Source organism: Hemicordylus capensis, chromosome 1, assembly GCF_027244095.1.
Source record: "Hemicordylus capensis ecotype Gifberg chromosome 1, rHemCap1.1.pri, whole genome shotgun sequence".
Taxonomy (NCBI): domain Eukaryota; kingdom Metazoa; phylum Chordata; class Lepidosauria; order Squamata; family Cordylidae; genus Hemicordylus; species Hemicordylus capensis.
In genome coordinates, this window is record NC_069657.1 from 55,103,884 (window position 1) to 55,118,359 (window position 14,476).

General features: G+C 42.4%; 1 protein-coding gene across 3 annotated transcripts in view; it reads left to right on the forward strand.

Moving 5' to 3' along the window:
• Positions 1-14,476, forward strand: part of SNX6 (sorting nexin 6) — a 40,851-nt gene that overhangs the window by 4,685 nt on the left and 21,690 nt on the right. For all 3 annotated transcript variants that reach the window (XM_053287163.1, XM_053287165.1, XM_053287164.1), the window contains 3 exons: positions 6,616-6,720; positions 7,320-7,430; positions 11,055-11,176. In XM_053287163.1, the coding sequence (XP_053143138.1) occupies positions 6,616-6,720; positions 7,320-7,430; positions 11,055-11,176 (338 nt within the window). The remainder of the gene's footprint in view (positions 1-6,615; positions 6,721-7,319; positions 7,431-11,054; positions 11,177-14,476) is intronic.

Consider the following 14,476-nt stretch of genomic DNA (forward strand, 5'->3'; position numbering starts at 1 on the left):
CACCACAAAATCCGTTCTTGTTCTAGGCAAATGTACCAATTTACTTACATGTTTTAATATCTCTTGGGAAGAAATGTAGAGAGCTTGATCCCCTCAAACATTGTTATCCTATGGTAATTGGCTGAGAGGTACTGTTTATCTCCTCGCATGTTGGTGTAGGGGTGTGTATTGTGTGGTGGTCATTTAAAAAAAACACCAAAACTTTGTGTAACGTGTCTAGCCCAGTCCGTAAGATGTTCTGAGTCCTTTGTATGAAGCTCCCTAGAGACGAAAGCCCCATTCAAACACTTTTTGACTAGGTACAACAGTGATATTCACTATTTTTCAAGTGGAGCCACTTTGGCACAAAAAACCTTTATTATGAGAGCCATTATCCACCATGCTGACCTCCACATAGTACTGTACTTAACTCAGTACTGAGGTTTCTTTAAGAGAGATGCAGCCCTCTCAAGAGCTTGATGGGGAAAGTTCTGGGAACGGCTCCACTTTCCAGCACTTCATGCACACCTTGCAAGAGGGCTTGATTTGCCTTAAGCCCCATTGGCACTTGGCACGACACTGCACAGAAGAAATGGTCGCCTTCTCATGGTGCCAGGGAGAGAGTATTCTGCATCAACTGAAGCTTTGCTTAGGCCCAATAAACAATTGGTCAGGGAGCCACACTTAGGGTTGATGGGAGCCACCACTGTCTCCCAGGCCTTACAGTGAAGGACATCGAAGACGGAAGTTTCTTTTGGGGAGAAGGGAATGTACCGGCTAGTTGTGCCCGGTACCTGTGTATCCTTCCGCTCTCCCTGGGTTCAGTGTCATCTTCAGAGGCAAGTGCAGAATCCAAGGAGAGCGGAAGCGTGGTTTTAAGGGCACGTTGATGCAGGGATGAGACGAGCTGATGTGCTCGAATTCCTTGCCCCATTGTGTCTTAAAACTGGTTTACATTATGAGCTTTAGTCTTATTCAAGCATTCATCTTGAAGTGAACTTTGTGCAATGCTGTTGGCATTTCCTGTAGTAGTTAGTATTGCACCACTGGTTTTTTGTTTTTCGCGGAACATCTGTTCTAGGGTTTACAGTACTGGACAAATTTCTACATTCAGAATTCTTAAGAATAGCCAAAGAAGTCCCTCTGTTTCTCTTTCCCTCTCTCCTACTAAACCTATAGGCCTGACTAAGAAAACTCTGATTTGTCAAGTTCCAATCACTGTGTATTTAGTTCCTTCAACTAAAAGTAGCAGATGTAAATCATTCATTGACTTGCTTTTATTAAATATGTACCTCCTTTCCTTTCTTTCTTTTGAGTCAGCTGTTTTGTCAGCAGTATGGCCAGGACCTATTGCTCTTATCTTCCTTCAGCTCACCATTTTCAGTCTCTTATTTTTAAACAAGTGTACCCTTTGTCAAAGCTTCAGCTAAGTTATCTCATACAAGCAGCCAAAAATTGCTGAAGTTAGGAAATAAAATATAAGTTAAGTGAATCTGTCCTGGAACAGGCAAAAAGAACCCTTCAAAAACAAAAACTCCTCCTCCTAACTCTTGCCAATTAACTACTGGCAAATTGCATACATTCTGTTGGCAAATTGCATAAGTTGAAGTGCTTGGGGACCAATATTTTGCAATCCAGTTCTATGCATACTTGTTCAGAAGGCCTACTGTATATTCAATGGAGTTTACTCCGAGGTGTTCTTTCTTGCTCAGGGATGCCAAATCAAGACCAAAATACTCCCTTAATTCCTCCCATTGACTATTCTGTAAGGTAAAGGACCACATGTTTGTAGGCAAAACCTAAAAGTTGCTTTATAGAAATAATCTGAACTAGTTCAGGGCTGACTAAAGTTACTGTGTGCAGTGGTGTAGACAGGCAAAGTTAGAGGAGCAACACCTCACTTAAAATTCAGGGGAGTTCAGTAAAATGAGAGGGGAATTCCTCAAATGCTTAGCAGTGATCTGCACTCCTATTTGTGTGGTGTCACCCTATGCATATTTACAAGCAAGCAAATCATACTGGTCTCCGTGGGAACTACACCCAAATGTGTATACCAGGGATTCTCAAACTTGGGTCCTGAGATGTTGAACTACAATTCCCATCACTTCCAGCTACGGTGATCCAACAACATTTAGGCACCCTATTTTGAGAACCCCTGATGCAGGATTGCAGCCTTAACTGTTTTGGCATTTAACCAGCTGACTAGATGTATAGACATCTGCTTAACTGCAATACCTCAACGTGCTTTGGGAGGAGAGCTAGTCTTGTGGTAGTAAGCATGAATTGTCCCCTTTGCTAAGCAAGCTGTGCTATGCAGCTTAAAAGTACCCCTGGATGAAAACCCCTGTTTAACTTTCTCTCTCTGTATGTGCACTAAAGGTACAAGATCTGTCTTATCCTCAACTTCAAACTTGGCAACCTTTGACTATTGCTTCTAATCTGGTTACTCTAGCCCATCCCCCTGTTTTTATTTCTAGGCTCTTATGCCAGCATAACATTTAGTTCCATTGTGAAGACATGTTCATGCAGAATACTAGTGTGTTACAGCCTCAAATCACCATTGTTTAAAAGTTAAGTGTATTGATAGTCTAACATTTTTGATAAGCGCAATTGTTCAGTCATTCTTCAAAAAGACCAGTTAATCTTACCGATTACATTCCTTCCTGCTTTCCCTCTTTATTATCCAGAGTAGGCTTTCCCCAGTCTCAGGCTAGAAATACAAGCTATCTTTTAAAGTCTTTGTGCAGCATTTTGGCTCTTCCATCTGTTGAGTCACTCTCTTTCTTCTGAAAGGGTTTTCCAGCGCCATACTGTGGACTGACTGCATTGTTCTTAAGTCAGTACTTGGTAGAACAATGAGTTACTGCCTAATGGTTCACTGAATTCCTTCAACTTTCTGCTTGCTTTCCAGGCTGATTAGAAGGGAATTCTCTTAAATACTATTAATAATAATAGTCTTTATTATAATAATAATAGTCTTATAAAGAAATACTTGAAAATCTAGTGTTTCAGAAGATTACCATCTTAGTTTGTGGCCCCACTACTTATGTGCATGCACACACACAGTAATCTGCCAATTGAGAATGCATGCATTTCATCCATGCAAGCTAATGCAACAACATGCTAACTAGCGCTTTAGGTGTTGCAAGACACCTTTTAACTAAATGCATGTACGCAATGTGTTCAGGATATCCAGCCTTGCAGTAAATTATACTTGCTTGATTATAGATTTGGTGTTTGAATTAGAAATGTTATACACTTGAAACAGTAAAAACTCTAGTTTTCGGTGCTAGTATACAGTAGTCTGTAATTAGAGCATACCTTTTACTGGGTTTACGTGTGTGCAGTGCTGGGGATTTCTCAGCTTGCTGACAGTAGTGTGGCCAGCCAACCTGAAAAATATTATCTAATCTGCTGCTGTACCCTTAACAGCTTGATGTGCAGAAATAATCAGACAAAGCTTTTTACTGGCATGAAAGGTGATAGTGTCTGTGTTAAAAGCACAGGAGCTGGTAAAAAACAAAAGTTGACATCCGTACCTGGCAGGTGCTGGTCTAGGTGTTATCCCACTCATTGCTTTTCTGCACTTGTAGAAGGCTGTATCAGATCTGTACCATGTTGTGTGCTCAGCGACAGTGTTGTCCAACTTGGACCACATGGGCAGGTCTCATGCGAAAAACTTAACTGGGGCTATATACATCTGGGATAAATTGGCATGTCTCATGTACTGTGGTTGGAACTACAGGGGACCCTCATTATCTGCAGTTTCATGTATCCGCAGATGGGTCTTAGACCCAGTTCCTTCATCCGCTGCATGAAATGTAGGCAATTTTCACCTATCTGTGGTTCCTGAATGGCTGGAAATGACTTCTAATGCCATTTCTAGCCACCATTTTGAAGCACAGAGCATTTTGTGGCTTTTTTGCTTATTTTTAAAAAAAATGATTTGGGGGCATTCCTGGAAAATAAGGTTCTATGCTTTTCTGCCCCTTCCCTGTTTTTTAAGCGGTTTTTTCAGAGTAATGAACCTAACCCCCCAATTCCCATTGACTCAAGGCTTAATTATTCAGTTTCCATATTCACACTAATTGGGGGGAATGGAATTCCCAAGAATGAGGGCCACCTGTTTAGCCGTGCAGGCGCCAAAAAGCTTTCTACCTCACTTCCAGAATTCTCTGCTGTTGTAAATGCAAAACAGGTGCAATAGAAAATAGTTGCACCTCTCCCCTGAGGCACACTTTCAGAATTATTGTATTTATAGCTTGTTCTAGCAACACTAGAATTTATTAACTGGTGCAACTAAGACTACTGTAGTATTAATGCTGCTTAAGATCTGACCAAACCATCGTGATGCATTGGGTAGCATTATGACTAATGTTGGGCACTTCTGGGCAGAGATTGCCACTTGCTAGTGTGGTGCTTCCTGTTACTTGCAGCCTGATATTGCCAAGTAAACATTTAGGAAGTCAGCTGAGTTCATTGGGCTTCCAGTAATTGTGCTAGGACTGCAGTCTTAAGGTCCATTGTGCTCACTTCTTGATCTGGGGAGGTTCTCGGTGACAGTCCTTGGAATTCTTATTTTGTAAATTCAGTTATAGTTTGTAGAAACAAGCTTTATACAGGATACTGATCCTTGCAAATAATATTGTAGAAATAATTTAAATGTGCTTTTATTGAGATGCTATAAAAATCTGTTTGTGTTATTATCTGCTACTCTGTGGTAAAAAATAAAAGGCTTGGGACTGAAACTCAGCTGCTTCTGGCCACAAGCAAAGCCCACATAATGTAAAATGTCAAGTTGGTTCATTATGCATTAGTTTAGAAGTGGGGGTGGGAGGAAGAAACTGGGTGCTTGTATGAAAGTTCTGGACTAGAGATGCAATCCTGCATATGCACACGTTTTGGGTGAAAATCTAAAAGCTAGTACACAAATCTGGAACTTTCACTTGTGTATAAATTTGACTGTGTCATTAGTTGAAGAGGAAGTGAGGCCCCACTTCTGGGGATAGTTAATGCATCTTGCACTCTTGCTGAGAGATTCTGGTAAATTAAAATGCAAGAAAGCATGTGCACATAGTTGTCAGGAGGAGGACTTGACTCTGAGGGAAAAGCCATCGCTGAGTGGTTTATACGTACCTAGAATACCTATAGCAATTCACTTTCTACAATCAAAACATATCTATTTTCAGAACTACAACTGTGACCTTCTACCTCTCTGGTTTTTCAGGGGCAGAGGGTTGTATTCGTATGAAAGATTAGCAGGACAAATTAGAATTATTATGTGTTTGACTTGTCTAAACACCTTATTATTATTTTATTCGATTTCTATCGAATAAAACCCTTCCAAAAATGGCTCAGGGTGGTTTACACAGAGAAATAACAAATAAGATGGCTCCCTGTCCCCAAAGGGCTCACATTCTAAAAAGAAACATAAGACACACACCAGCAACAGTCACTGGAAGTATTGTGCTGGGGGTGGATAGGGCCAGTTGCTCTCCCCCTGCTAAATAAAGAGAATCACCACATTAAACAGTGCCTCTTTTGCCAAGTTAGCAGGGCAAACAGGACAATGAAAACATTCAGTTTTCAATGTCCAATTTAGATTACCTTTTGGGCCATTCCACACCCTAGGTGACAGCAAATCGGCTTGTGACAGAGTAAGCACAGGACAGACAAGCTGCAGCCAATCCTGGCTTCCTGAATGTACTGGTATTTACATGTGTATCCAAATAAGTGTTTCTCATTCATGCTATGCTTTTTAAGAGATAGTAGTCCCAAGGGCTATGATATTAACATCTGGGAGTTTGTAGAATTCTTGGTTTGTAGCCAGAACGGCTGTTCTTGACACTCATGTTAGAGTAAAGGTAAAGTGTGCTGTCGAGTCAGTGTAGACTCCTGGCAACCACAGAGCCCTGTGGTTGTCTTTTGTAGAATGCAGGAGGGGTTTACCATCGCCATCTCCCGTGTAGTATGAGATGATGCCTTTCAGTATCTTCCTATATTGCTGCTGCCCTCTGGGAAACATACCACCAGGGATGCGAACCAGCAACCTCTGGCATGCTAGTCAAATCATTTCCCTGCTTCGTCATTAGGTGGCTACCATGCTAAAGTATTCTACTTGAAATAAACAGTCTGCAATTTGCTTCAAATCTTGGTTACAGATTACTGTTGGTTTCAAGTAAGTAGGTTAGAATAAACCAAAATTAATTGGTCATGATGTTAGAACCAATCAGTCTTGGTTTATTCTGACCGGATGTATATGCTTGCCACAGGTGGGGGAAAGGGGAGCATGTGCTTCCAAGGCTCAGGGGCAATGTATATAACCAGATTTTTAACTGGGTCCCTCCCCATGACCAAGACTGCTGACATTCAAAATACTGGTCACATAGGGTTGGTAGGTGTCTTATGGGTGTCTAAACTAAATACAATGGACCTTTCAACAGCAATCTGAACAGGGCTGAATTTTATGCTAGCTTCCTAATGCTAAAAAGAAATAGCTGAAGCAAACTTTTATTTTAAAGGTGCCTATTTCATGGCAGTATCCTAAACTTAAACACACTTTCAAAACTGTTAACTGGGTTTCTATTAATCTTTATGGCTTCTTTTAAAAATGGAGTTAACATTTTCTCTCTTTAGCTTAGAGCTGTCACTGTGGATCTGCAAACTGATGCTGCCTTGCAAGTGGATATTTCAGATGCTCTTAGTGAAAGGGATAAAGTCAAATTTACCGTCCATACAAAGGTAAAACACAGATATCTGCTGCTGCCTGCTTGACTTTGTGCAATATTTATTTATTTGATTTGATATCTCTTCATATAGACTATGAAGAGAGAGATATTTGTGATTTTTAATCCAGGGCTGCATACTAACATACTTCATGGAAGTAAATTTCATAGCTCTTAATAGGACTTTAATTACATGTGAAATGTGATGGAAGCAAGAGGATAGACAGACACTCTGGTAGTCAAATGCAAAATCTGGGGGAAATGCTTCTCATTTTTTTTACAAATGACCAAGAGTTGACATGAAGTTCTCAATATTGCTATTTTTGTTTGTCTTTTTTAAAAATAGTGTTTCAAATATATTGGTAGACTTACCTCCCCACCCCCGGTCATACGTGGTTGGGTTTTTTATAAGATTCTTTTGGTTGTAACCGCTACCTGTTTTGCTTGATGTTTAGATCTTAATAGTTAAGATCTAATTTTAGTTCAGATTGCTTAATAGTTTTCCTCTTTTGGAAAATAATTGCATTACTTCTAAAATTATTGGTATTTAGGTATTGTATTCTGCTACAGAAAAGTTGACTTTCAATCTGATTCCTTCACTTCTTTGTTTTGCAGAGTTCTTTACCAAACTTCAAACAAAATGAGTTTTCAGTTGTCAGACAACATGAAGAGTTTATCTGGCTTCATGATTCCTTTGTTGAGAATGAAGATTATGCAGGCTATATTGTAAGTGCTTATTTTTCAAAGAGCTGGGACTATGGGAAAGGCTGCACACCCATGCTTTCTGTTGGATCTGGGTACTTCACTGTATTTGAAATCGTTTGTGAAGCTTCTGAGTTGTGCAATTTTAAGAAACTAGATGTCTGAAAAGATTCCAGTGAAATCCTTACTACAGCTTTCCAGATATTGCATCATCCAGGAATTTTGCATGACTCTGTGTTTCACTTCAGTTTTCAGATGGCTAACAAACTTAACCAAAACATGTTGCTGAATGTGATTGACTTGCTTTTAGCAGTTAATGCTTAAATTGCTGAAGTCGGGATGCCAGTCAGTGGCCTCACTACAGTGCTTTCAGAAAGCTGCTAATATGCTGTTTTACTAAGCTTAAAGTATGATTTTTAAAAAAACTCTACAAGAAAATAGCAAATATTATAGCTTGCGGGGGAAACAGTGGCTTGTTTTGAGGTCTCATGGAAATTTTGTGAAGTAGTTCAGAGGTTACAAACAAGATCATTAAACTGATATGTCAGAATGGAAGTGCTAACTCCAATTTTTAGTGTCAAACTTGCATTTTCTTTCATAAGAAGGCATCTCTCGACCTTGCCATTTGCACCTGGGCAGAGGGTTGTGCCACAATTACAAAAGCAGTTCAGTTTGGCAAGTGGGACAAACTGCTATTTCCTTTAGACACATACTGTAAATGTTTTGCCACTTTTCAGGCAAAACTTACTTAGTTGATGAAACAAGCACTAGAAGAGCCACCTATTCCCACATAACTCTGCTCAACCAATAATATCAAGCAGAGAGGCTGTCCTGTGTGTTCCACCACTGTCCAAAGTGTGGCTGATAGTACTGCTTTGGCTTTTCCTCTTGTGCTCCCTGGTCTCTGGCTTGCCTCTTCCCTGCGCAGTTTCAGATTAAAGCTGAAGACCTTTTTTATTTCAGTTGGCATTTCTCTTTGTTTGGGTTCTTGTTTGACTGTTGCTGTTTTACTGTGTGTGGTTTTGGTTAGTCTGTCTTTATGTTGTGTATTATAGAATTTGGAAGCTCTTCTGAATCCACTCAGTGGAGAGTTAGCAGGATATAAATCTTTTTAAAGTAGTGGTCCTTGTACCTCCGTCCTAAGAGGATATTGGTGGCTTCACCTCCCCTAGAAACCTCTTGCATGACACATTTATTCTTCACAGTGGCTTCTGCACAACACTACTAATGGCTGCTGTCCTGCTTCACTCTCACTGTTGGTGCAAGTTGCTGAACATTGGTTTAGGTCCAAAGTGCCTAAACACTAGATCCTAGTGTTTGGCCCACATTCTGCTGTGAAATAGTGGAACATTGGAATAATTTTCTTGGTAATGTGTTTCTCAATGAACTTCACTTTGTAGGAAAGATGGTTGATGACAAATTGTTAGCTAGATAAAGGTTATGTTTGGTTAGTGCTTTTGGGGGCTTTAAGGCTAATGTTTGAGTGAGTAGTTGAAGCGACTATAGCATGGTTTAATCTTCTCAAAAATTCGTCTGGTTGTTCTTACTCAGAACTGCCCAGTATAATTAATTTATATCTTAATATTCTATATTAAATGTTATATAGAATGTGTCTCATAGTAGTTCTAAAACTTAATGATCTGTACTTGTGTGAATCTTTCTTGGGAGCATTAAACAGTAACCTTATTTAAAACCACAATCATAGAAGCTCAGTTGGAATGTATAACGAGGAAAGATACCACCAAGTTTAGGACAACACCAGCATGGCTAAGGAAGGAAGTGAAAAAGGAAAGAAGAATTCCTTAGGAAAATGGAAGTCCTGCTCAAATGAAGAGAACAGAAACCTGGCAAAATATATGCAAAAGAAGGGATGCAAAAAGAGTTTGAGGCACATATAACTAGAAGTGTTGAGGGGAACAACAAAAACTTCTTTAAATATATCAGAAGCAGAAAGCCTGCCAGGAAGGAGGAGGTTGGACCTTTAGATTATGAGGGTGTGAAAGAGATTATTCAGGAAGATAAAGAGACTGCAGATAAGGTGAATGTCTGTAGTTTCCCAGATCCCCCCTGGATCCCTTTTTGAAAATCTGAGTTGCATTAGCTACTTTCCAGTGCAGAGCCTAATCATAAGGACAAGTTACATATTGTTGCTAGGAGATCAGCAGTGTCACATTTGAGATCCTTGGAGACTGAAGTACCGGGCCAATTTGAGGTGACAAGAGAGGATGCTCTAAACTGGCTTGGAAACCTAAAAATTAACAAATCACCAGAGCCAGATGGCATGTACCCAAGAGTTCTGAAGGATCCAGGGGGGATCTGGGAAACTACAAGCCGGTTAGCTTAACTTTGGTGCTCAGTAAATTGATGGAAAGCATACTTAAGGACAAATGGTTAAACATATAGAAGAACAGGCCTTGTGGAAGGAGGACCAGCATGGCTTCTGCAAGGGCAAGTCTTGCCTCACTAATGTTTTGGAGTCATTGGAGAGTGTCAACAGACATGTGGATAAAGGTGGTCCGGTTGACAGAGTATACTTTTGACAAAATTCCCCACTAAAGGCTCTTGAGTAAACTTAGTAATCGTGGGATAAGGGGACAGATTCATGTGTGGATCAGTAAATGACTGAAGAACAGGAAATAGGGTAGGAATAAATGGACAATTTTTCACAATGGAGAAGTAAGAAGTGGGGTCTCGCAGGGATCTATACTGGGACCAGTGCCCTTTAACTTGTTCATAAATGATCTAGAAGTTGGGGTAAGCAGCAAAGTGGCCAAATTTGCAGATGATACAAAACTATTTAGGGTAGTGAAATCTAAAACAGATTGTGAGGAGCTCCAATGATTTCTCCAAACTGGGGGAGTAGGTGACAAAATGGCAAATGTGGTTCAATATGAGCAAGTGTAAAGTGATGTATATTGGGGCAGAAAAACCCTAACTTCAAATATACACTGATGGGGTCTGAGCTGTTGACTGACCACAAGAGAGATCTTGGAGTCATGGTGGACAGCTCATTGAAAGTGTCTACTTGGTACATGGCAGCTGTGAAAGGCCACTTCTGTGCTAGGGATCATTAGGAAGGGGGTTGAAAATATAAATGCTAATATTATAATGCCCTTATACAAATCTATGGTGTGGCCACATTTGGAGTACTGCATACAGTTCTGGTCACCATATCTCAGAGGACACTGCAGAACTGGGAAAGGTGCAGAAGAGGGCAACCAAAATGATCAGGGGCGTGGAGCACTTTCCTTGTGAGGCAAGGCTACAGCATCTGGGGCTTTTTAGTTTGGAAAAGAAGCAACCATGGGGAGACATGATAGAGGTGTATAAAATTATGCATGGAGTAGAGAGAATGGCAGAGAGAAACCCCCGCCTGCACACTAGAACCAGGTGTTGTCCCATGAAATGAAGGCTGGGAAATTTAGCAACAAATATATACTGCTTTTCAACAAAAGTTTCCAAAGCTGTTTACATAGAGGAATAATAAATAAGATGTATCAGATGCTTATGAGGCAATGTTTTCCCCCAAATAATTGGATAATTGGAGAAGAGTAGAGTTGAAATGCTTTTAAGCATCTTGCTGTATCCTCTCAATTTTGGCAAGAATGCAACAATTCAAAAGTACATCCTGATTGACTCATTTGACAGATTCCACCAGCACCACCCAGGCCTGACTTTGATGCCTCAAGAGAGAAATTGCAGAAGCTTGGTGAAGGAGAAGGATCGATGACTAAGGAAGAATTCACCAAAATGAAACAAGAACTAGAAGCGTATGTACTCATTTTAGTACTCCTTGTGTTCCCTCGTATGCCTTGGTCCTGTCAGTCATTTCCACAGTGAGAGGTAGACATGAGCATTCAATTGCTATCACATAACTAGTGTCTTAATAATCCTGAGAACACTGTACAGGTTAATGACAAGATAATGGGAAGTGTGAAGTATGGGGGTGAGGGAGGGGGAGGCACTGAAAGCAAGAAACAATGGCAACTCTTCAAACTTTTATCCCTGCTCTCAAGAATCCCAAACAGTGTTTCCTCTAAGGTGTGTGCATGTACACAAGTTTTTTTAAATGTCCGCTCAGTTGATTTGATATTCTACTCAGCCGTTCCTTTAGCCGAAATATGCAAGGCGGCCACTTGGACATCAGTGTCTCCTTTTATTAAGATTTATAAAATTCCATCATTTTATTTCACTTGTGCAGTGCAGCCATGGTGTGTATAGTTTTACAGCAGGTGATCTAGGCCATTTTCTCCCACCCACGATCTCTTTTCTGCTTGGACAAATCCCAGTGTTGAGGATGACCTCCCTATGTCCTGAGAAAAAGAAACGTTGGTACTTAACATGAAGGGTTCTTTTTGCAGGACATAGGGAGGTCATCCAGCCCACCCGCGGATGGGGACCAGTTGCAGTGGTGGACTAGACTCCCAGGTGGCATTAGTTCCTTGGAAAGTTTCTGTTTGTGTTTTCCTCTTGTTCTCCCTAATTTTCCTATGGCATTAACAGTCCCAGAACTGGGGATTGAGTGACAGCCACTGTCTAATAGGAACTAGCCTACTGAAAGATTTGATTGGTTCCTGTCGCTCAGAGCATGTGGTGGACACTGCTCTGAGCGACAGTTGAGGATGTGTTAAGGATGACCTCCCTATGTCCTGAAAAAAGAACTCTTCATGGTAAATACCAATGTTCCTCTACATAAACTGCTTTGAAAACTTTTTGTTGAAAAGTGGTGTATAAATATTTTTAGTATTCTTTCATATGAAGTCAGCCATGTCAGTTCTTGATGTCTTGACTGTCTTCCTCTAGCCATGTATCCTGTGTCTTAGGCTTGGGTGTCTGTCTGCTCTCCAGCTCATCGGGGCAAGTGCCCTTGGCCCCCTGGAGAGCAGGAGACCCATCAGTACCCATCCCCAAAGCTTTAACTGATTGCAGCTTGGCAAAGGGCAGGGAAGGGTTTTCCTCTGAAGGAAAACATTCAGAGCACAGTGGAAGAAGCCCCTATTCTATCTTCCAGTGCAAGTGAGAGAAGGCCCTTCCCATCTCTCATGAGACCTCTTTATGTCTCAGAGGACGGGAAAGAGATGGTTGGAGACAATGGCTGACTTGCCAGGGCCAGGCAAGAAGAGTAGGCATTGGGCTGAGAAAGAAACCTGAAGGATGGTGTAGGAGATGGATGAAGCTTGATGGTGAGAAACAGGGTGGAAGAGACATAGAGTACTAGGGATTATATGTCTGGGATCTAGGGCTACTACATCTAGGGTTGAAAATTTATATACTGTTTTTTAGCAAAAGTTCCCAAAATGGCTTACATGGAGAAACAAAAATGAATCCCTGTCCCCAAAGGGCTCACTATCTAAAAGGAAACAAGATAAACACCAGCAACAGCCACTGGAGGGATGCTGTGAGGGCCAGCTGCTTTTCCCCTGCTCAGTAAAGAGAATTGCCACTTGTAAAAAGTGCCTCTTTGCTCAGTTAGCAGGGAGTTCTAACTGGATTCTGGAACCTGAAAAGGGAAGCTTGCCAGTTGTGGCTTCTGCTGCAGCTGAAGCATTGTGACTTGCCTGCACACAAAATCCCAGGCCCCCACCCAGCAGTTTCAAGCAGCCGTGCAGCCCTCACTCTTGCCATGCTACAATGGGCTGCTTGTGCCTTTTTTCTGCCCCTTTTCCCCTGCTGCCCATGTTTCTGCTGTCCCCAGCAAGCCGGGAGGCAGACACACTGCCACTGTCTCCCCCCCCCCCCGCTGGACTTCATCCAACTCCCCCTCCCCCTTCTGACTTTGCCTGCAGATCCCATTGAAAGTCTCATGAGACTCCAAAGTACCCTCTCACGATGTTGCCTAATAAGGATTGGGCTGTGGCTGGGAAATGCCACCAATGTGATGCAGGGGGCAGAGTGCAGGATGGTGTTGGCGGGCCCTGGCAAAAGCAGAAGCAGCACCTGCAGGGGGCTCGCTGGCCATGATAGAAGGGAGCTGTCAGAGGAGCGGGCTGTGAAGTGGTGAAAACAGACGGGTGGAGAGAAGGGCTGATCTGGCTTGCGTTCTTCAGGCAGCCTGAAATGGAACATCAGTACAGGGAAAGGAAGCCACCGGGGGCGCCAACCCTCTCTGAGGGGGGGATGTAGGGATTGGGGTGCTGGCAGGCAACTCCCCCTCCACCCCCAATGGAGTCAGTTGATGGAAAGGCAGACCCTCCTGCTGAATGAGGGATGCTGCTTTGCAGTGACCGGACCAACGGCGTGCCTCTTCTTCCCTCTCTCTGCCTGCCTGCCTGCTCTGGAGGTGGGCTTCTGGGACTGACACCTATATCTGCCTGGGGGTAAAGTAACTCTGTGGTAGAAAATGTACTTCAAGCCCCCAACTCTGATATAGCTCTGATTCAATTAAAAACAAAACAAAAACCCTTTCTTCTGCAAAATGCCACGTAATTCACATGTAACAAGGACAGCTTGAACAGGAACCATGGCATCTGAATTGGAGAACCCAAATCCAGGTGCCAGAATAATGGCATTCCACCCGACTATGGATGGGTTCAAAAACTTCAGCCATTGCATCACATACATAGAATCCCAGGGAGCTCATAGAGCTGGAATGGCAAAGGTAAAAGAGAGAACACACAATGGTTGTAACACTCATCACTGGTGGGGAGGTGAGGCAGCGGCAAACAACTGGGAAGCCTGCCGCCTGCATCACTGAGAAAATTAGAATGTGGGTGGAGCTGCTGTTGTGGGTGTGGCTATGAGGCGGAGCTGCGGGGGGTGCTATGTGGGCTGGCACTTCTGAATTTGCGACTACACCACTGATAGTGGCACATAATAATGCATACTAGCTGACCTGGTGCAGAGCATTTGCGCCCCTAGTTCTCCCTCTCTTCCTCGCCTTCAGCCCCATTTCATTTTCCCCCACCGGGCACTCCTGTCTTTTGGCTGGCAGGTGGGTCGGAGAAGGAGGCTGCTGCCATCATCTCCCCCCACCCCCCCATGTCACTCCTGCCTTTTGGGTCACCCACTGTCATCACTCTGCCGTTGAGGCCTTGTTCCACCTGCCCATCACCCTTCCATCCTGCTGCCTA